This window comes from Zootoca vivipara, chromosome 7, assembly GCF_965207765.1.
Source record: "Zootoca vivipara chromosome 7, rZooViv2.hap1.1, whole genome shotgun sequence".
Classification (NCBI taxonomy): Eukaryota; Metazoa; Chordata; class Lepidosauria; order Squamata; family Lacertidae; genus Zootoca; species Zootoca vivipara.
This window is the reverse complement of record NC_142590.1, coordinates 30,074,121-30,096,291: the sequence shown is the minus strand read 5'-3', so window position 1 is coordinate 30,096,291 and position 22,171 is coordinate 30,074,121. Positions and strand designations below refer to the sequence as shown.

Sequence of the window (22,171 nt, the reverse complement as noted above, 5' to 3'; positions counted from 1 at the left end):
GCAGAAGTGCTAAAAATGTTTCAAAAAAGATATACAGTATAAGGGTTTGGGTCGTTTCATGCCTCCAGGGATTCTGTTACAAGCATAAAATAGAGGGAATGAATGTGTATATGTATACACACACTCACACACCAAGCTGTATAAATTTACGCAGACTGATATATATAAGCCGTAGACAGGGAATAAGGCTGCACGAGGAGGCAGTGTAAATGTGATACAAACTTCTCTTGAGTTAATTATACACGTTAATTCTGAATGTGTTCCCCTTTGTAATATTAAGTAACTTATGCCAGCAATCCACCCCCTTTTTAAACACTTCCTTTCCAAATTCTAATAACATTGACGTTGCTCTCCATAGGACATCCTCTGTGCCATATCCTCATCTTCCCAATTAAACAATGTGAACTAAATTGGGGGAGGAGGACAGTTCAGGGTGTTTTAATTATGTAGTTAACTAGGTTGTGCTGTCCCCTGCCATGTACACTTTAACCGTCAGGCAAATTATGTGCGACAGATGCCATATTAATAGTTTCAAAGAAAATAATTACTCCCACCATAGACAGTGAAAAGTAAATATCTGTCTTAAGACTTTAACACAACAATTATGCTGGTAGAAGAATAACAGTTAAATTAGGGTTGTTTATGTCAGCTGTGTATTATTATGAAGAAACTTTATTATTGAGGACAGGAGTGTCATAGTCGGTGATGGATGCCTTTTTGTTTAAGTGACAAGATCGCATTTCTGAAGCTTTATGGGTGTTCCTCTCTACCTCTTCCTATGGTGCAGGTCACACTGAATATTAATTTGTGTGCTCCTAGGCAACAAGTGGTATAATGTCCTATGGTTTCCATACTAGCTGGCACTGAATTTACATGAGAAAAAAGGCTCTTAAATTGACAAAAGAAAGAAATTGCATTAGAAAATTAACTTATATATATATATATATATATATATATATATATATATATATAAAAACAAGTTACAGCTCTGGAATTTTCTGCCATGTAATAGTACCGGTAGTACTCTATGGGTGTGGGGCAGAGAGAGAAAAAGACACTCTTCTCTTCTGTCTGCTTGCTCCCACTGTATACCCTACAGAACTAATTTATAAGTCCTAAATTGCTGAGGAGAATGACTCTAGTTAAGAATGTTATAAGTAGCAAGCAGACAGCATACTTTCACGTGAGAAAATACTGAGGTTTTCAGGATTCACAACTAGTTCTTAGACATGCTCAATTCTTGTCCTTCCCTCACAGAAATGAAACAATTGCTCTCCAAAAGCTAAGGTGAATCAGTCTACTAATTTTAATATTTAATTCATTGGCATAATATCTCCACAGATCTGCACCCCGGATTTGGTGGTGTTTTTGTCCTGTTCAAATCAGCGGCTGAAAGAGCGACTAATGAAGCGTGCAGAGCAGCAGGGGAGACCCGATGATAACCTCAAAGCTACGCAGAGACGCCTAACGAATTTCAAGCAGAACACTGTTCCATTGGTCAAATATTTCCAGGAAAGGGGGCTGATCATGACTGTAAGTCTTCAGTCAATGTATATGCTTGGTAGACAAATTGTAAGTGTTGTTGAATTCCATGTAAGTAGAGGCATAGCATTATAGCTAATGTAATGTAGGTCTATTAATTTCAGGTCTATGTTGATTAAATACCACCACACATATTCAAAAATAAGCCTTTAAAAATGCTTCTTTCTCTCTAGAAAAAAAAACACATAGTCATGTGCCTTTTATCTTACATTTGGAGACTTTTAAGATTTTCATTCATTTACAGAAGTATGTATCTTTCCATTCCAAATATAGGTAGTCTAGGTTTTGTAATGCTTTCTCTATCGTAGATAACTGATAAGGCTCCATATAGCGTAGAGCTATTCTGATGCTCTTTCTGTAGGAACAGATATGCACATTCATAAAATATTATTAGAAGTTTGTCTTTAGAAATCATTTCCCACCTTTGGGGAAAATATATCAGTATATTTCTGAAGCTACCTGTGGTTATTTTGCATTCTAAAATAGCTTTTGGGTGAAAATAATCATGGAACTTCTGGGAACATGTAGAGTGGCACTCTGTATTGGCTGGCTCAGAACTATAAAGGGTGCATCCTTTTCAGTTTTGCCATTGATTCACGTGTAGTTTCTCTGCTCAGTTAGAGAAAGTGGTAAAGTTTGTTTCAAGGCAACAATGTCATTTATTTGAAAAACCCTTGGGAAAATGAGTCTTCAAAATCTCAGAAAAACTTTCCATGCTATGCCAGGGCTAGTGATTCATCAGTTCTTCACTAGTATAAACTAACAGCATTTCTTTTGAGTCACTCAGGATGCATACTAAAGTGGCCTGGATAGCTCTTGCTACCATTTCTGAGATGAACTCTGCTTTCAAAGTAAAGTGACATCTATGCACCTTTTTTCAATATAAAAGTATACTGCAATGAAGTATACACTTAGGGCAGTGATCCCACACACTTACCTCATTGAACTTAGTAGCACTTGCTACTGCATTGGATTGCATAGTTAGCATGTTTCACTCTGTCATCCAAGAATACCCAATGTTCCCCATACTGCATGTTGATAGACTTCGAATTTATGTCATCTCTGGCCATTGGCCATACTGGCTGGACCTCATTGGAGTTGGTGACCAAAATCTAAAAGGCCACATTTTCCTACCCCTTTCATTGTAAACATATATAATATTATGGAGTAACTCCTATTGATTTTTAAAAAGTGATTTCTTATGTTGCCTGTGGATGAAGTAATAATTTTATGTAAGTTTCAGACTTGCTTAAAAATCTTTGTGAGGACTCTTTGTCACAGCCATTCATCTGATAAATATTTCTCTAGATGTTGGAAGTGAATGAATTTCATTTGTAGGCTCCATCAAAGTACAGTACCATCTTAACATTTACAAAAGTCCACTTAAGGACACTTTACATTTATGACTATACCAGGGGATTGTGTGTAATACCAATTTTATTGTGTGTAAATGTTAGGAACCCACAATTGGCATTGGGTTTCCAACTCTCATACATATATATGATATTTACACATGCATGTATATCAATGGTGTGTTTGACTACATCTGTGTAGGTTAAATTGCATACGAGAACTGGCACATATCAATCAACAAATGGAATGAACTGTAAGGCTTGGGGATGTCATAGTCATAAGACTATTGGATTTCTATAAAAGTTATGTATGGCAAAAAGCCCACAACTTGGATCCTAAAACAGTCTATTTTCACTTTTCTCTCCCCCCCCCCTCATTGCACTTGAAAGGGTTATATAGCTTATCTAAGTAATGTAACATCTGCTTGCCATTGCAATAATTTCCTGCAACAATTAGGGTATTATCAACTACAGCCAGAAGGTTAAGAAAAAAAGAATTGGCAGGTCTTTACAAGCTACTACTACATACTTGGCAGCTAAAACATCTCAAGCAAGAGAGGAACTGGAGCCATAATGTAGAATATTTGTGTGAGAAATTAAAGGAAACAGGAAAGAAATAATAATGTTGATCTAGTGCGTAAAAAGAGGTTGGCTTGCAGATAAGTAACTTCCGTTTAGTTATTGCACAACAATTATTTATTTATTTATTTATTTATTTATTTATTTAAGGAACTTTAGCATTGTACAGCAAGCAACTAAACTGAGCTCAGGGAAATATTATTTGAAAAATAAGGTGATTGCATGGCAGTTTTAGAAGGATTTAAAGAAGGGAGAATGATCTTCTGGGCGAAAGTATGCCCTAGAATATTTGTGCTCTGACATAGTGCAGTGGGGGATGACTTGTATAATTGGGGCTTCTGTGATGGGGGAAGAACTGTAGGGACACTGTCAGCACAATCTTGTCTTGTGGAAGGGCTTTTGTAGTTATCCCTGCATGCCAGTCCCGTCTTAAGTACCGTATCACCTGCCAAAGAAGGCAAATCTGATTCCAGGGTCACAACAGAGCTTTTCTGCTGTGGTGCCTAATCTGCAGAAACATCTCCCTGCCTGCCACTCACACTCAAAAACCAAATCTCCTGAATTTTCAGCACCTTCTGAAAATCTGTTTACCCCAGCATTTGTTGGTCAATTGTTACCAAGTCGTTGAGGGGTTGTCTCATTTATTGTGATTCTGTTGCATTTTATTGTATTCACTTTATTTCTGATATTTTATCACTTGTTCTGTTGTTTGATTTGTATTCTTACTGTGACATAAAATATTGCAAGTAAATCAATCAATCAATTTTTCAAGTATCTATCATCTATAGAATGGGGAAAACCAGAGATCTGTTCAAGAAAATTGGAGATATGAAAGGAACATTTCGTACAAAGATTACCATAATAAAGGACAAAAGTGGTAAGGACCTAACAGAAGCAGAAGACATCAAGAAGAGGTGGCAAGAATACACAGAGGAATTATACCAGAAAGATATGGAGGTCTCATACACCTCAGGTAGTGTGGTTGCTGACCTTGAGCCAGACATCTTGGAGAGTGAAGTCAAATGGGCCTTAGAAAGCATTGCTAATAACAAGGCCAGTGGACGTGATGATATTCCAGCTGAACTATTTAAAATTTTAAAAGATGATGCTGTTAAGGTGCTACACCCAATATGCCAGCAAGTTTGGAAAACTCAGCAATGGCCAGAGGATTGGAGAAGATCAGTCTACATCCCAATTCCAAAGAAAGGCAGTGCCAAAGAATGCTCCAACTACCGCACAATTGCGCTCATTTCACACGCTAGCAAGGTTATGCTTAAAATTCTACAAGGCAGGCTTAGGCAGTATGTGGACCGAGAACTCCCAGAAGTGCAAGCTGGATTTCGAAGGGGCAGGGGAACCAGAGACCAAATAGCAAACATGCGCTGGATTATGGAGAAAGCTAGAGAGTTCCAGAAAAACGTCTACTTCTGCTTCATTGACTATGCAAAAGCCTTTGACTGTGTCGACCACAGCAAACTATGGCAAGTTCTTAAAGAAATGGGAGTGCCTGATCACCTCATCTGTCTCCTGAGAAATCTCTATGTGGGACAAGAAGCTACAGTTAGAACTGGATATGGAACAACTGATTGGTTCAAAATTGGGAAAGGAGTACGACAAGGTTGTATATTGTCTCCCTGCTTATTTAACTTATATGCAGAATTCATCATGCGAAAGGCTGGACTAGATGAATCCCAAGCCGGAATTAAGATTGCCGGAAGAAATATCAATAACCTCAGGTATGCAGATGACACAACCTTGATGGCAGAAAGTGAGGAGGAATTAAAGAACCTTTTAATGAGGGTGAAAGAGGAGAGCGCAAAATATGGTCTGAAGCTCAACATCAAAAAAACCAAGATCATGGCCACTGGTTCCATCACCTCCTGGCAAATAGAAGGGGAGGAAATGGAGGCAGTGAGAGATTTTACTTTCTTGGGCTCCTTGATCACTGCAGATGGTGACAGCAGTCACGAAATTAAAAGACGCCTGCTTCTTGGGAGAAAAGCAATGACAAACCTACACAGCATCTTAAAAAGCAGAGACATCACCTTGCCTACAAAGGTCCGTATAGTTAAAGCTATGGTTTTCCCAGTAGTGATGTATGGAAGTGAGAGCTGGACCATAAAGAAGGCTGATCGCCGAAGAATTGATGCTTTTGAATTATGGTGCTGGAGGAGACTCTTGAGAGTCCCATGGACTGCAAGAAGATCAAACCTATCCATTCTTAAGGAAATCAGCCCTGAGTGCTCACTAGAAGGACAGGTCGTGAAGCTGAGGCTCCAATACTTTGGCCACCTCATGAGAAGAGAAGAATCCTTGGAAAAGACCTTGATGTTGGGAAAGATGGAGGGCACTAGGAGAAGGGGACGACAGAGGACGAGATGGTTGGACAGTGTTCTCGAGGCTACGAACATGAGTTTGACCAAACTGCGGGAGGCAGTGGAAGACAGGAGTGCCTGGCGTGCTATGGTCCATGGGGTCATGAAGAGTCGGACACGACTAAACGACTAAACAAACAAACAAAATCATCTATCTATCATCTATCTATCTATCATCTCTCTCTCTCTCTCTCTCTCTCTCTCTCTCTCTCTCTCTCTCTCTCTATATATATATATATATATATATATATATATATATATATCATATATCATCTATCTCCCAGTCAGGCGGAGATACTACCATACTACATAAAGTGTTCATGCTATGTATTTCCATGACAAGCTGTAAGATAAGACTGCCTCTCTATAAGAAAATTAAATAAACATGCTTTACTCCTTTTTTCCACAGCAATTTTTCCTTCCTAGAATTATACTTGCAAAACCCAAACAATACCATTAAATTGCAAAATACATTTGGTAGGCATTACTTCTAAGAATATATTTCCAGCAGTTATACATTTCAGTCTGCCAAGTAAAAGCCACGGAGATGGCGTTAGATTTCCCCAAGGACTCTCACTTCTCCTCAGCATTTCTTTGTGAGCTCTTTTTGGGAATATGAGAGCATTAGGCCTTTTAGTAATTCCTTTAATGCTATTGAACAGAAATGTGCATTATGATTTCTTTGTAATGTCACAAAAACCTATTTTGCTCTTGAAGTCTTGCTTCAACTTTTACAGATAAATCTAGCCCAACTCCTTCCCTTTAGTTAAATTTCAGAGTTTTTCTTTCTTTCTCATTTGGGATTCAGCATTTAAACTATACAGGTTTTAGCTCTGATTTGTGATCCCTCTGAACGCTATTTATCTTTTAAAAAGCAAGAATAAATAAATATACCTTTACTGTTCGGATAAAGGAAGCTGTAAGATTCTTGGAGGTTTTTTTAAAAAGTAAAGAGTGCATGTAAAAATAAATGAAACGCGACAGAAAACAGATGAAGAGAAAGTGACTCAAGTGAATGCTGAAAGTTTGACACTTTCAAAGAGGCGAGTAGAGATTGTGAGTTACCAAGTGAAATGAAACAATGTACTGTCTGCCTGTCTTGCTTTGTTTTGCCCTATCTCAGAACAGGGCACCAGTGATGGGTTGCATTTGTCTCAGGGCATCACATGTTGGGCAGGCCAGCCTTCATGGCTGGTAAGATAGAGTTGGCTTTTATTGACATATGTAAGAAGCAACACGCATCCATTTCCAGTGAAGATCATAGGAAAGGCTGAAATGTTTCCACCAAGAAGACTTCATATTAAAACTCAGATGATACATGCTGCGTTGTTGGGCTTAGAAAGGGTGGGAAATAATGTAGTCTTGGGTTGTTGGAAAGTTCCAATGAGTGAGTGAGTCCTGTTCAGGCTCACATTTCACTTCTGCCACAGCCAGAAAAGTACCGTAGACTTTTCAGCTGTTTATACAGGGTTAGGATGCACAGCATTAAGCTCTTAGTCCATTCTCTTTCATGACACCCAAGGAATGCCCTTCTCGTTTTTACAGCAGGAGTAGGCATCCTGGAGGGCACCACATTGGTTACCTCTAGACTTACAGGGTTAGCTGATGCTATGACAGCATCTTGCTCACCTTTGATGACGCCAGTACATAACTTGAGTCTAATGTACATACTTATTTTTGGATATTCCCAGTGCTTATCCGTGCTCTTTCCTTTAGCCCAGCTGGGTTGTATTTTATCAGTCCTACAGTCTGTTGGTATTGCTGTGCTGATACTTGCACCAGACCTTGAAGATTTGCCACCTGTCAAAATACACAGTATTGAGCTAGATGGATCATTGGCCTTTATGGCAGCTTTATAAGTTCATGGCAGTCTTCTGAAATGGTAATTCATCCACTACCTCCTCCTAGGTTTCTGCTTTCATACTGAGATTTCTTTTGTCCTCTGGGAAATTTGTCTCAGCTTGCAAACTTTTCTTGAGCCTTTATACAAACACTGAAGCCAAGGATTGATTTGATTGTCTTCTTTTATTAATGCCTCCCCTATTTCTCCCATCTGCTAGTGCTGTAACTTTGCAGTCCTGTTTTGTCTTGTTCTCTGCAAGTACTGGACGTTTTGTATGAATTTTACAGGGTTCAACACATGACTCCTTTTTTCATTAAAAGTTCTTAACTTTTCACTGCCCGTTCAGTTTATTACTCACCTTCCCTTAATCTGAAGGTCTAGTATGCCATTTTCTTAAGTGAACTTTTGTACTCTGGCCATATAAAGGCACCAGAGGGAGCACTCTAGATTGGCTCTGCTGCTTTGTCCATGCCCCCCTGTCGTTGCCACTGCCCCCAGCCGCCTACAGCTCTGTGCCAGTTGCTACTGCTAAAACCTCAGTTCCTACTGAATTACTAAAAATTGCATAGGATGCAGAGCTGACTTTGTTATCGTGTAGGAGATTGATATTGGCAATTCTGCTGCAAAAGTCTGGAGCAACTGCAAAATATTTTGGGTGTTCAGGAGATCGTTTCTGCAGGTCAACAGAATCTAATCCAGGCATCCCCAAACTGCGGCCCTCCAGATGTTTTGGCCTACAACTCCCAAGATCCCTAGCTAACAGGACCAGTGGTCGGGGAAGATGGGAAATGTAGTCCCAAACATCTGGAGGGCCGAAGTTTGGGGATGCCTGATCTATTCTAACCCAAAGCAGGCCTGTCATTGCCATGAGTGAAACCAGATTGGTTCTTTTGTAGTTAAAGTATGAGTTTAAATATGATTCCTTGGAAGATAATACAAGCAAAATTTATTCAGAGTTCTCCTTCATTACTTGTTATTTGTGTCCTTCGGCGAGGTGCAAAAATTCATTTTCTGATCGAACTGTGAGATCTTTAAATCCTGCACATATGATTGCTTCTGTTCTTTTGGGTTCTTTGTTTACCATTGCTATTAAACGGGGAGGAAAATAGCTCTCTCCTTATCTTTCTATTCTTATTGTGATAGTTACAGAGATTTTACTTTTTATCGCTGATAACATTACATTGAACATTCCTTGAATTCAACATGACTCAAGCTTGCACTGGCTGTGCATATACTACCAGGCCAGGTTCACGGTTTGTGTATTAATCCCTTAACAACTTGGGTCTAGGATACTTAAAGGCTGCCTTATCCATTATATCCCTTCTCGATCATGGAGGCTTTAGGGGGAGTCATTGCTCCCTTTAGGGAGAGGCCATTGCTAATGGCCACCCATGGCTCAGGTGCACAGCTCATGTCAGCTAAAAGCCACATGTTCAATACTGTGGACCCAATTTTGGTCCCCTGCCTGTTGAATTCTGACACCAATTGAAGACTTAAAAAAAAATCCAGCAAGTATTTAAACTGAATTCTGATTTTAGTTTAACTGAATTTTATTGCATCAAGTTTACTGTACACTGTTCAGAGACAAATATAATTAGGCATATATAATTTTAATTAAGCAAATATAAATTATTATTTAAATTGTTGATATAAAGTAAAAAATAAAGGCAAAGCAAAGCTGTATCTGTATGAAGTATCTCCCTTCCCTCTTCACTACTTTCCAATAGTCTTTTCCTTTTCCAATTATAGGATTTATCTGTCAGCAAAACAAAGGAGGTCTACGGTACCACGAAGGACAAATTGAAAATTGGTTTTTCCTTCTGTTTTGCCATGTGTATTTAGAAATACAGTTGTTGTTGCGAGCAAGAATAGAAGCTTTTGAAGCTTTCTTCACTAATTAGCATAAAACACTCATTATCTCTGGACTCAGCTAGATTGGTATAGAAAAAGTGTTTTATATGCGTTGGATATCCAGAAAGGAGAGGAGGAGAATGGCTATTTCAATTCCTGACTCAGCTCTGCAGTGAGGTGACCTGCAACATGGGAGCTATGAAATAACTCTCAAGTGGCAAAACGTTAGCTTCTAGCTACTGTATTTGCAAAGTGCTAGCTCACGTGGAACAGCAGAGGTGTTGAAAGCATGTGCTATGTATGAAAATACTCTACAAAACATGAAATTGCCATCAACGGTAATGGCTTTTTTAAAAAACAGAAAGACTGACCATTCAGAGCATAGCTGCCAAGTTATCCCTTTTTTAAAGGGATTTTCCCTTATGCTGAATAGGCTTCCTCGCGAGAAAAGGGAAAACTTGGCAGCTATGATTCAGAGTATTGAAAACAGTTGAGCCACATTTTCTTTTCTTGATGTAGATTCATTTATGGAATGAGATGTATTTCCATTAATACTTAAACACATTAAGGTTCTTTCCTCAATACTTTTGAGATACTGTTTCCATCTCTGTGTTCATCCAGTTATTTAAATTGCTTGTTAGGCTGTCAGCTTGTCATACAGGGTTTTAATTTCCTGCAGGCTTTGCTAATTTACTGCCTGTACAACTTCAGTTTAGCTGTCTTTGTTGAACTCAGCAAGGCTCCTCATAATTAAAAGTCAGAAACTACATACAGTCTTGCATTTCTAAGGTTAATAAATACGAATGATATTTTCATTGCCATATTCTGTTAAACTAATTAGTTAAGGTCTTGAGCACTCAATGCTTAAATTCACTATTTGATGGAGTATGGAAACATACACCTATACCAAGAATAGTGTAAACCATCCATTTACGTCATAACAGCTAGAATTACTTTTGCTATCATAAGTGCCCTTTTCCAAGCCACTATAATCACAAAAATGGCTGCTGAGATCCCTAAGTACCAGTAAGTGGACAGTTCACACCAAAGTTTATCTATGTGATTGTATACCTAAGTTAAGTGTGTCATCAAATGGTGAAAATAAACACTGGGGCTTATTAACTATAAGAAAACAGATATGGATTTCTAGATTGTGAAATGGTTTCAGATCCTGTAGTGGCAACATAAATTCGACTGTGTACACACCATAAATTTATAGCACATTTAAAGCACATCACTTACCTCAAAGAATCCTGGGAACTCTAATTTGTTAAGGGTGCAGGGCATTGTGCTCTGAGGGGTAAACCATGGTTCCCGTGCATTAAATAGATGACATGTAAATTATAGCAGTCTAAAACAGGACTAGGAAACCATGAGGGTAGGGAATACAGTCTACCAGGGCTCTCTGTCTGGACCTCAGGAATCTTACCTATTTCTTTACATTTATTTTATTATATTTATATCCCACCTTTCTGCCTAGAACCCAAGGCAGCACATGTGTAGTTCTCAGGCAGCCACCCATCCAAGCACCAAACAGAGCCATACCTGTTTAGCATCGGCAAAGTGGTGGCCTCATGTGCTTTCAAACTATACCCTTCAGACCAAGCCATGGGAATATATAGTGTGTACCCACCTTCTTTTTCCCAGCAATGTGGCTGGAATGTGTCCTTAAACTGATAATAGTTTTAGTAGTAGTAGTAGTAGTAGTAGTAGTAGAAGTAATAATAATTTATTACTTGTACCCCGCCCATCTGACTAGGTAGCCCTAGCCACTCTAGTTGGCTTACAACAGAATATCAAAGAACACAACAAAACATAAAAACATTAAAAGCTTCCTGATACAGGGCTGCCTTCAGATGTCAGTGCCACAACTTTCACTCCCTTTCCTGAGACTGCATTTTATTAACTCAGAAAGAACACACTCTCTTTAGCCTAATGCAACATTTAGTGTTGTTCCACTGGAATTGTTACCAGTCTAGTGGTTTACAGGGAAAATGTTAACTACCTAATCTCTTTCCCAATTTCATTTTAATCTTTCTACTGTGCTTTTCTAGAACCACTTTTCTGTTACAAAAACACTCGTTTTGCTAAAGAACAATGATTGCCTTATTCTCAGTCGTTACTCTCTTCCTACATTGTCCACAATATGATCATTCTTGCCAGATACACTGTAAAAATCGCAATGTATTCAGCATGTATGAGACAGCAGTTTTACAAGGTTGTTTCTCTTTGTGATTTTCCACTTCCCTCTTTAATATGCCTACTGCCAAGCATTTCCATCTTCGATGACTTCATCTCTCACTGAATTCCATGTTCATGGCAGTTTATGTGCCTTCAATTCCAGATTGCTCAGAATTTCCCTTCTTTAGGTGTCTTGAAATATTTGAGGGCTGTTCCCTTTTGACGAAGTCACATTTTGGTTCAGGGCTTATGTAGGTACTTTGCAACAAGAAAAAGGAGCAATTATATTTGTGGTAATTTGCAATATAAATTTACAATAAACCAAGAGCCCCTCTACACATACCATTTACAGTGCTGCAGCTGCTATTTGTTTCAGTGTTTTTTGAAGCTAAATTTGTATGTCGATATTTTATGGTATGTGATTGCCCTGTTTCTTGTCCACGCGAACTAGTAAGTGGTCAGAGTTATGAGCAAGGACACAGAGCAGTGATAGTCCTTAAAAACGGGGTTTGTGTGTTTGTGATACTGGGGTATTTAACACCTGTTATTCCAGAATTAGGGTTTTTGGGGGGGTTAGATGGCAAGAATTTCTTGAATTAATTGCTTTGGTCTGAGATATGTCAGAAGAGACTGATGAAAGGGGGAAAGTGTGAAATGGAAGTTGCTTAGGCCTCCAAAGGCCACACAAAATGTGGGAAATAGCATAAAACAGCTTCAACACAATGCAAATATTGCAGAACTATTTCAGATCTTTGACCAAAAAAATTTTGGCTAAAGAAGAAAAGATGTTTTGATGACTGCAATATTCCACAATAGTGATGGAATAATAACAAGGTCGTATGGAAGCGTGCAGAAAATCTTTAAAAAGCCAGCAACAATAGTGCTACAATTTATATGTCTGGAAGGGACACAAACCTCTTTTCAGAAACTCCACAATATAGGTTTCCTCCACCCCATCCACTGTACAGAAGAATTGTCTACTGATGCTTTCACTAATGCCTTAGCCTAGCCAATCTCTTTTCTGTTGCCTTGATCAAAGCACAGACTCTTTGAATAGCTGTATAATTCCTGGCCTCTTGTGGTAGAGCACGTAAGAAACCAAATGTAATCATAACCAAAATTGTTTTTGTTCAGTCAATATGAAAACAATATTCCATAAGTACTCCGGATGGCATTAAGTGGCCCGGAGCAACATTTTATGTTTACTTTTATGTTTAGTTTGCCTATTAAATGTGCAGAATCCATATATATATATATATATATATATATATATATATATATATATATATAATATGAAGGAAATTTAGCTGAAATTACAAAGCACTGCATATTTTCCCCTCACTGTCCCAATGCTAAAATTTGCCTCACTTGTTTCACTTATGACTATCAAAGAGCTTGCATTAGGAGGAAAGGGTATATACAATACAGGAGAGGCAATAGAAAATTAAGCACACCAAAGAGGCTCTGCTTTAAACTGTGTATTCTGCGAGCGTTTTATCCATTAGCTCTCAACAAGCTTCCTTTCCTCTTAGTTCTAGTGAGACATGCTGTGTTATATTGCCTTTGATTTCTAGAGTTCAATGCTGTCAAGCCACTGAGAAATTATGCAGTTTTCCACCTCCACAATAACAATTACAAGGAATGTAGTAACTTAATCCAATCACATTACTCCACTTTTTAAACAGCGTTACTTAAACATCTGAAGCCCTTCCCACACTTATGTTCCCTTTGTACCATATGATAAAAAGACAATATGTGTGATCCAGCCAAAGTTAAGCACTCTGAATTTCCATAGATACAATGGGAGCGTATTTAACATTTACAACATGCTTTACTTTCCCACTTAAGTCAGTGGGACTTTACATTGCATACCTACTGGCTTGATTGTACTTTTGATTAAAATAAAATAAAATACATTTAGTATGTACTTTTGGTTAGACAAAAATAACCAGCCAATTGTTCTAGATCAGCCTTTTTCAACCTTGGGTCCCCAGACGTTATTGGACTACAACTCCCACCATCCCTGACCACTTGTCTTGCTAGCTAGGGATGATGGGAGTTGTAGTCCAACAACATCTGGGGACCCAAGGTTGAAAAAGGCTGTTCCAGATAGTTATTGGCAATAAAAAATGTTCAACATGAACTGAAGAATTAATGTAAATAATGATGAAGTAATGTAGGCTATATTGTGGTTGGGTTAGAAATTTGCATTCCCCCCCCCCTACAGATTGTTTAGCTTTTGTAGCTTGAACTCAAGGTGGGGCTAGAAGTTATTAGCTTCTTAACACTCTCCCTGCCCACAGTTTTTAATACCCCCCTCCAAGCTGACTTTCAAAGGCAGAAGTGAGTCCAGCTATGGGATAAATGGTTGAGAGGCATTTGTAGGTGAGAATCAGCTGGTGAAGTAAAGATTTTGAACACAGGAGTTGTCCTCGGTTGAGTCAGGCCAACACTGACTAGAAGTGGCTCATCTGGTTATATTGGGAATCCTTCACAGTCCTACCTGGGCAGGGATCAAACCTGTGACTTCTGTATGTATACAGTAGCATGTGTTCCACTTTTGATGTATTGCGCTTCCCATTTTTCAATCCTCATATCTTTGCAAATTCAGGGATTGTAGCTATTCTTAGCAGAGAAAAGGAGGCATTGCAAAATTGGAATACAGAATAAAGATCCAACTGAGAGATGGTGTATTGCAGCCTTACAAGATATCAAGTTTCCAAGCTTTCAGTTTACACTGTTGTTGTTGTTTTGTATTGTCTCAGAAATAAGCCCTTGGACCAAATACAAACATTGCTATAGGGAAACAAATCCAATTTTCAAAGTCCATAAACTTTTTAAATGCCCATTATCTTTATTGTATTTATGAACCAAAAGGCAATATAACAAAATAGTTTAAATTGAGAATATGATTCAAGAAGCATAAACATAAGTTTGAACAAAAAAAATAGGTCTAATGTATTTTGGGGCATGAAAATGAACACTGTGGAGCTCTTGTAAACGATCTAGACATCAGTTATGAACCTGCAGTTAATATTTTTAAGAAGCAATTGTAGTTCGGTTTAAAAATCTTTTAATGCCTTTCTTCACTGACATAGCTTACCTAAAGGCATATAATCTGAAGATTAGGTTTTACTGTTGTAACTAGTAAATAGAAACAAACACAGCCAATAGCAGAAGGGCTGGCATTATCCTGCTTAAACAACCAAAGCTTGGAATTGTTAGCAGAGGAACATTTTGCTGGATACATACAAGGGAAGTGTGCTAGTTATTCATGATGGAACTGCATGGTATTGCAGTTCCATATATTAAGAAGCTTGTTTCTATTACCAGCAGCTGCACATAGGTTGCTGCATTTGTGCATTGAGGCTTAGCTGACATAAGAAATCTATGAGCTGATTGCCTATGTCTTTTTCTTTGCTTGAAAGTAGATTCAGGGGAGCTCAGTTTGGACTTCTCCAAAGCTACTGTTAGCCCCCTAGGGGAGGGGTGGAAAGGGCAGATACTATGGAGACTTATTTCAAATACTGGGCACCTGCCTTTTCCTCCCTTTATGACCAAGGGCAGTTTAGAAGATTCTGATAGAGAAAATGGCACTAAGATTAACCCCCATGCCCCAGCACTGTGATCCCAAGTTCAAATCACCCTTTCCCAATGGATGCTTCTAAGTAAAGAATAAGACATTGGATGATCCAATCACATCATGTCTAGTTTACCCCAGAGAGTTTAAGAAAATGTGCTTTGAAAAAAACCAATTAATGAATATTTTCACATGTACCAGTTTTTCCAGAGTAATTTATGGCCCCTCCCTTTAAAAACACCTCATTTTCTCTCTGCAATGCAATTCTTATATCCACTTTCTTAAATTCAGTGATCATTGAGTAAGGGAGTACAGTAATTACAATTAATATGGTTTTTTTCATAAGGAGGCTCTAACCCATGCATCCCCAAACTTCGGCCCTCCAGATGTTTTGGACTACAATTCCCATCTTCCCTGACCACTGGTCCTGCTAGCTAGGGATCATGGGAGTTGTAGGCCAAAACATATGGAGGGCAGCAGTTTGGGGATGCCTGCTCTAACCAGTTATTTCTGTCTGGAATAACCAAAGTAGTTACCTTCAATTGAACAGGCAAACTACCGGTATCTTAGGTAACCTTGTAAGCATTTGCCTCCACGAGAAAGCGATCTGACAGCAATAGGTAGATTGACCTACAAGTCAGTAATGGAAGAGATAATCTTTAAAGCTGAAATACCATACTTACTTACCTTGGAGTAAATCCTATTAAACAGGGAGGCTTACTTCTGAATAGACATGTATAAGATTGGGCTGTATAATATGTGGGGCATAAGCTGTTTTGCCTGATTAATTTGTGCTGCAAGTACTCTATTCAAGGTCCTGGGTTCACATATTGGGTACAGCTGGGAAACCAATGGCTGTTCCAGAGGCCACTAGATTAAACTCAGACTGTACCTTTTAGGGGCTATATAGCTCAGTAGTAGAGCACTTGCTGTACATAGGTTCCATCTTCAAGAAAAACACGTCAAATAGCAGCATCAGGGAGAAGGTTTGTCTGAGACCAGTCTGCTGCCAGATTGAACCATTAGACCCTTGGTCTGGCTCAGTGTAAGATGACTGACTGCATTCTTATGTGACTCCAGTACATTTAGTACACCCTCCTACATCTAGTTATTATTAGCTGTCTTGGAAAGTTAAGGATTCAAAATAAGGAGAGAAACTATGCTGAGTTTTAATACCTATACCACTTTCCTCCACCACTGTAATTCCCTTGGCCAAGACACATGTGTATATACTGTCCACTTCTATTATAGTTACTGATGACAGCCTGAGGGACAGAGCAAAACAACTTGACTAGTGCATCATTGGCAGTGCTGAAAAAAAAGAAACGACAATGCAGAACTTAAATGTCTAAGAACTGATTCAGGGAGGAGAAATGGAGAGGAGTAAATAGATTTCTTCTGTCAAAAACACTCAGCACAACTATCATTACATTTTAAAAGCAGTTAAAATGCAGTCATAAACCAGATTGACAGCATGGCCCTCCTCCTTCATTTTTTATCACATAATACTAACTGGTCACCCACTCAACACAAAGCAAACCTTCTCATTACTCACATATTAGCCTCACAGCAAGAGAACTTCCAATTAATCATGGCAGTATTTCTCAAGAGTATTTTGGGGTGGGGTGGGGGGAACACACAGCACTCATCCAGTTGCTGGTTTGTACAGAGCAGGAACATGTTTTAAAACTGGTTTAATGAACAGATTTAATCAAAGCAGTGTAGACCAACCCTGTTCATATTTACTTGAAAGTAAATATTGGTCCATTGCTCTGTGGACCTCCTATGTAAGTATGCAGAGGATTTCATTTCATTTCGGTGTGCTCAGCTATGCCTAACTCTGCATAGGATGGGACTCTAAGCTGTAGTCCTTCAGATACTAGGGAGACTTATTTTAAATTAACAAGTGGTAGGATGCAGTTGTAGGATGCAGTGGTAGGGACGCAGGTGGTGCTGTGGGTTAAACCACAGAGCCTAGGGCTTGCCGATTCGAAGGTCGGAGGTTTGAATCCCCGCAACGGGGTGAGCTCCTGTTGTTTGGTCCCTGCTCCTGCCAACCTAGCAGTTCGAAAGCACGTCAAAGTGCAAGTAGATAAATAGGTACCGCTACAGCGGGAATGTAAACGGCATTTCCGAGCGCTGCTCTGGTTCACCAGAAGCGGCTTAGTCATGCTGGCCACATGACCCGGAAGCTGTCTGTGGACAAATGCTGGCTCCCTCGGCCAGTAAAGCAAGATGAGTGCCGCAACCCCAGAGTCATCTGCTACTGGACCTAACGGTCAGGGGTCCCTTTACCTTTACCTAGGATGCAGTTGTCAACTACTATGCATCTGAGAGGACCAGTTTTATTCAGTGGTCCTTAGGCATCGCCTGCTTATTTTTGAAGCCAATACTCTTTCCCAGCTCTATTTGGAGATGCAGGGATTGAACCAGAGGCTTCTGCATGCAAAGCAGGTGCTATACCTCCGGGCTATGGATCCAAAGCTTTAACTGAGACACAACTCATTATTTTAGTCTCTTACCAATCGTGATTCATGAAAGATTGCAAGTTTACATTGACACAATGTTACGTGTTTGCATGCCTAGATAAAGAGATAATAGATGAGGAATTTGAATTTTTGGAGCATGTGTATATAAGAAATGTCACCAGCATTGTTTTGGATTATGTGACCACTATGTTAATAGGACTGGAGAAATGTAGTTGCCACCGGGTTAGGATGAATGCAGCTTAGTTAAATGATAATCTAACGTCATCAAGCAAATTATTAAACTACCACATAAGAAGAACTGATAAGAGTCAGTTCCTTAAATTATTTTGTGAATTAACTTTTAGAGAGAATGTATATGTACCGTTACAACCCAAATATTATGTTTATTATTTGTTAAATTGGTATACCGCCCTATACCTGGAGATCTCAGTGTGGTTCAGTGCACAGAATTCCAATATAAAAAACACAAAATACATAATACAACAAAAACAAAGACAATTCAATGACAAACCTACCTATACGACGCTGACACAAACCTCACACAAACACTATGTGAAAGAATGAAAGTATGCTACCCCTCTTCTCTCCCCCCCCTCTTCTCCCCCAACCTTATACTGTATACAGTATTAAAGTCTCACATCAAATATGACTGATCTATAGAAAGGACTTTATGATCTGAAAATTCAGTTGATTTTGGTTACTTTAGTAACCAAGGAAAATCTTTAATAAAAACATTTTTTTAAAATAACCCTCCCTTCCGCAGCACATTTTAAAAGGGCAAGGAAAGGGAGGGAGCAAGCCACCTAACTTGGCATGTGCTGCCAGAAAATGAACATTTTTAGGTTTCCTCTGTTATTTTGTTACTTTCAAAATATCAAAATAGAGGCATCAGAACATAAAGGTTAAACCAATTTAAAATGTTTATAAAGGTTTTCAAAAACAGGAAACATTTATTGTAATGGTATTTCTGGACCATGGGACGTGGGTGGCGCTGTGGTCTAAACCACAGAGCCTAGGGCTTGCCAATCAGAAGGTCGGCGGACTGGGTGAGCTCCCGTTGCTCGGTCCCTACTCCTGCCAACCTAGCAGTTTGAAAGCACGTCAAAGTGCAAGTAGATAAATAGGTACCGCTCCGGTGGGAAGGTAAACGCCGTTTCTGTGTGCTGCTCTGGTTCGCCAGAAGCGGCTTAGTCTTTATATATATATATATAATTTTTATTCATTTAATAATTAAACACAACCAACAACAAATAAAACAAACATATCACAAACATAAAACAACATAAAGAAAACTAAAATACAATAATCATTTTTCCTTTCACATTTTAAAAAGGGACTTCCTTGAGTTCCCCCTATCTGTGGTTCATTTCTACTCATCTTTAGCAATTCTACTTCTTAATTTTAAATCCTTCCAATTGATATTTTCTCAATATAACAACTTATATTGACCTACATTGGCTCCTACGGTAGTACGTTTCCGAGCACAATTCAAAGTGTTGGTGCTGACCTTTAAAGCCCTAAACAGCTTCGGTCCGGTATACCTGAAGGAGCGTCTCCTCCCCCATCATTCTGCCCGGACACTGAGGTCTAGCGCCGAGGGCCTTCTGGCGGTTCCCTCGTTGCTAGAAGCCAAGTTACAGGGAACCAGGCAGAGGGCCTTCCCGGTAGTGGCACCCATCCTGTGGAATGCCCTCACACCAGAGGTCAAAGAGAACAACAATTACCAAACCTTTAGAAGGCATCTCAAGGCAGCCCTGTTTAGGGAAGCTTTTAATGTTTGATGGATTTCTGTATTTTAATATTTTGTTGGAAGCTGCCCAGAGTGGCTGGGGGAACCCAGCCAGATGGGCGGGGTATAAATAATAATAAATTATTATTATTATTATTATTATTATTATTATTATTATTATTATTAAACATAATTCTTAAACCTGCAATTTCTATACTCTTCTAAGTCTACTCCTACTAATCAATTTTACAATATTTTTAAAATACATTTAAAAATCTTTCCAATCTTCTTCCACTGACCCTTCTCCCTGGTCGTGCAGTCTCCCGATCAGCTCAGCAAGTTCCATATAGTCCATCATTTTCATTTGCCAATCTTTAACTGTTGGTATCTCTTGAGTTTTCCAGTTCTTAGCTAGCAATACTCTTGCCGCTGTTGTGGCGTACAGAAAGAAGGTTACATCTTTCTTAGGATTTCTTTTCCGACTATACCCAATAGAAAGGATTCTGGTTTCTTGATAAATGTGTTTTTCACCACTCTCTTTAGTTCATTATAAATCTTTTCCCAGAAATCCTTTACTAACGGGCAAGTCCACCACATGTGATAAAAGGTCCCTTCTATTTTCTTGCATTTCCAACATTTATTATCTTGATTATGATAAATCTTAGCTAGTTTTACTGGTGTAAGATACCATCTATACATCATTTTCATTATATTTTCTCTTAAAACATTACACGCAGTGAATTTCATATTCTTCCTCCACAACCTTTCCCAGTCCTCCATCATAATATTATGTCCCACATCCATCGTAACCTTTTTTTGTTTGTTCATCTTTCGTGTGCCAATCCAGCAATAACATACATTCTGGAAAGAGTTTTTGTTTTTGATTCTAACAGTTCCGTTTCCAACTTGGATTTTTCTACTTAGAAACCAATATTTATATCCATTTTAAACACTTCATTAATCTGATGATATTGGAGCCAGTCATCAAGCTTATTCTTCAATTGATAATTGATGTCTTTAACTTAAACTGGTCTCCTTCTTCTGTCAAAATAGAAGCGGCTTAGTCATGCTGGCCACATGACCCGGAAGCTGTATGTCGGCTCCCTTGGCCAATAAAGTGAGGTGAGCGCCGCAACCCCAGAGTCGTCCGCAACAGGACCTAATGGTCAGGGGTCCCTTTACGTTTACCTTTACTACTATCTGGGTGGGGAAGGGGAAGGGGATTTCTGAATTTTTATTGTCATGTTCACATGACACATCTACACACTGCAGCCAACACACTAACATTTCACGGCACACAGTTTGGAAATCTTGGCTAAATAGTATTAGAAGTATAACAAAATTATTTAGCCACCATTATAAAATAAACCAATTATTTGGGGGGATGTTGCTTAGTTAGACACAATTCTTTCAAAGAATTATTAACAGAGTTCAACTGGAAATATTGAACTCTTTTTGGATTAATGCTTCTAAAATTCAGAATGTATTTATTACTTAATGACTTGGCCAGGTTTTATTGTTCATTTTGAAAGCAGATGAGATAAACAAGAGATGGCCCTATAGTTTAGTGGCCTTTCACATGCTGCAATTGTTGTGGTTTAATTCCAACCAGGAATGGGGGGGTCTCGTGAGTCCCACCAGCCCCAGCTTGTGTGGCCAATGGTGAGGAATGATAGGAGTTGTAGTCCAAAGGCATCTGGAGGGCAACAGACTCCCTGTACCTGATTTAAACATTTGGTAAGCTGTTGTAAGAGAAATGTACTTGAAAGTCATTCCAGCCAAAGCTTGCTAACCTATTTTCTTTTAAAGTAATGCAGGACAGGCAATGACTGAGTTTATGATGCAGCTGCCAGAGACGGCTATTCTCTGTAATAACAGGAAAGTAGTGACTCCATAGTGGGAGAATATGGCTCCATGGTGGGAGAATTGGAGTGGAAATACACAAGATTGTTCCTGTTCATTTGTGAAGTGTTGCAGAATATGATCATATCCTAGCAACACCTTAATATATGCAAAAAGGAGGGTTAAAACAAACAATTTTGCTTAGTACTGCTGCTAGCAACTATAGTAAAACTAAAGCTTTTTTTAAAAAGCACAAGACATTGCTTTAGACTGAGCACTCGTCTGTCTCTTCAACAAAGCTAGGCTTCAGAGTGTTGGGATTAAGGTCTGCATCAAACTGCACAGTGGAGTGTTAGCAGGAAAAGCAGGAGAGGCCCACTAAAATATAAATGAGCTGCTTGCCCTTTGGATTCATTCTTCATGAAACGAAACATTAATCCAAAATGAAGAACGACCTCAGGTATGGGGGTTCTGCCAGATGGAGTCAGATGGAAATTAGAGCTGCTCCAAGCTTGGTGGGCAAGGCAAACACAGGAAGCTAAGGGGTATTATTTTTGTCAGATGAAAGCTTACACAGCAGAGGACATGCATAGACCAGCAGCCTGATCTTGGGCAATTTTGCTTTGTGGAATGAATGAGACTTACTCTCAACTAAGTGTGCTTAGGGATTCCGCTTGAGAATAAGTAGGAGGTTGACTTGGGGTGGATTTATGTCCTGCTTCCTCCCATTCAATTCCTTGGAAAATTACTTTGACATTCTATGCTCCCTGTCTGACAGAAAGTGAGAATAAACACATTCCCCATCAGT

At 39.0% G+C, this 22,171-nt stretch overlaps 1 protein-coding gene across 1 annotated transcript in view; it reads left to right on the top strand.

Moving 5' to 3' along the window:
- AK5 (adenylate kinase 5) overlaps positions 1–22,171 on the top strand; it is an 84,242-nt gene that overhangs the window by 23,760 nt on the left and 38,311 nt on the right. The window contains exon 6 of the mRNA XM_035121631.3: positions 1,342–1,533. Coding sequence (XP_034977522.1) covers positions 1,342–1,533 — 192 coding nt within the window. The remainder of the gene's footprint in view (positions 1–1,341; positions 1,534–22,171) is intronic.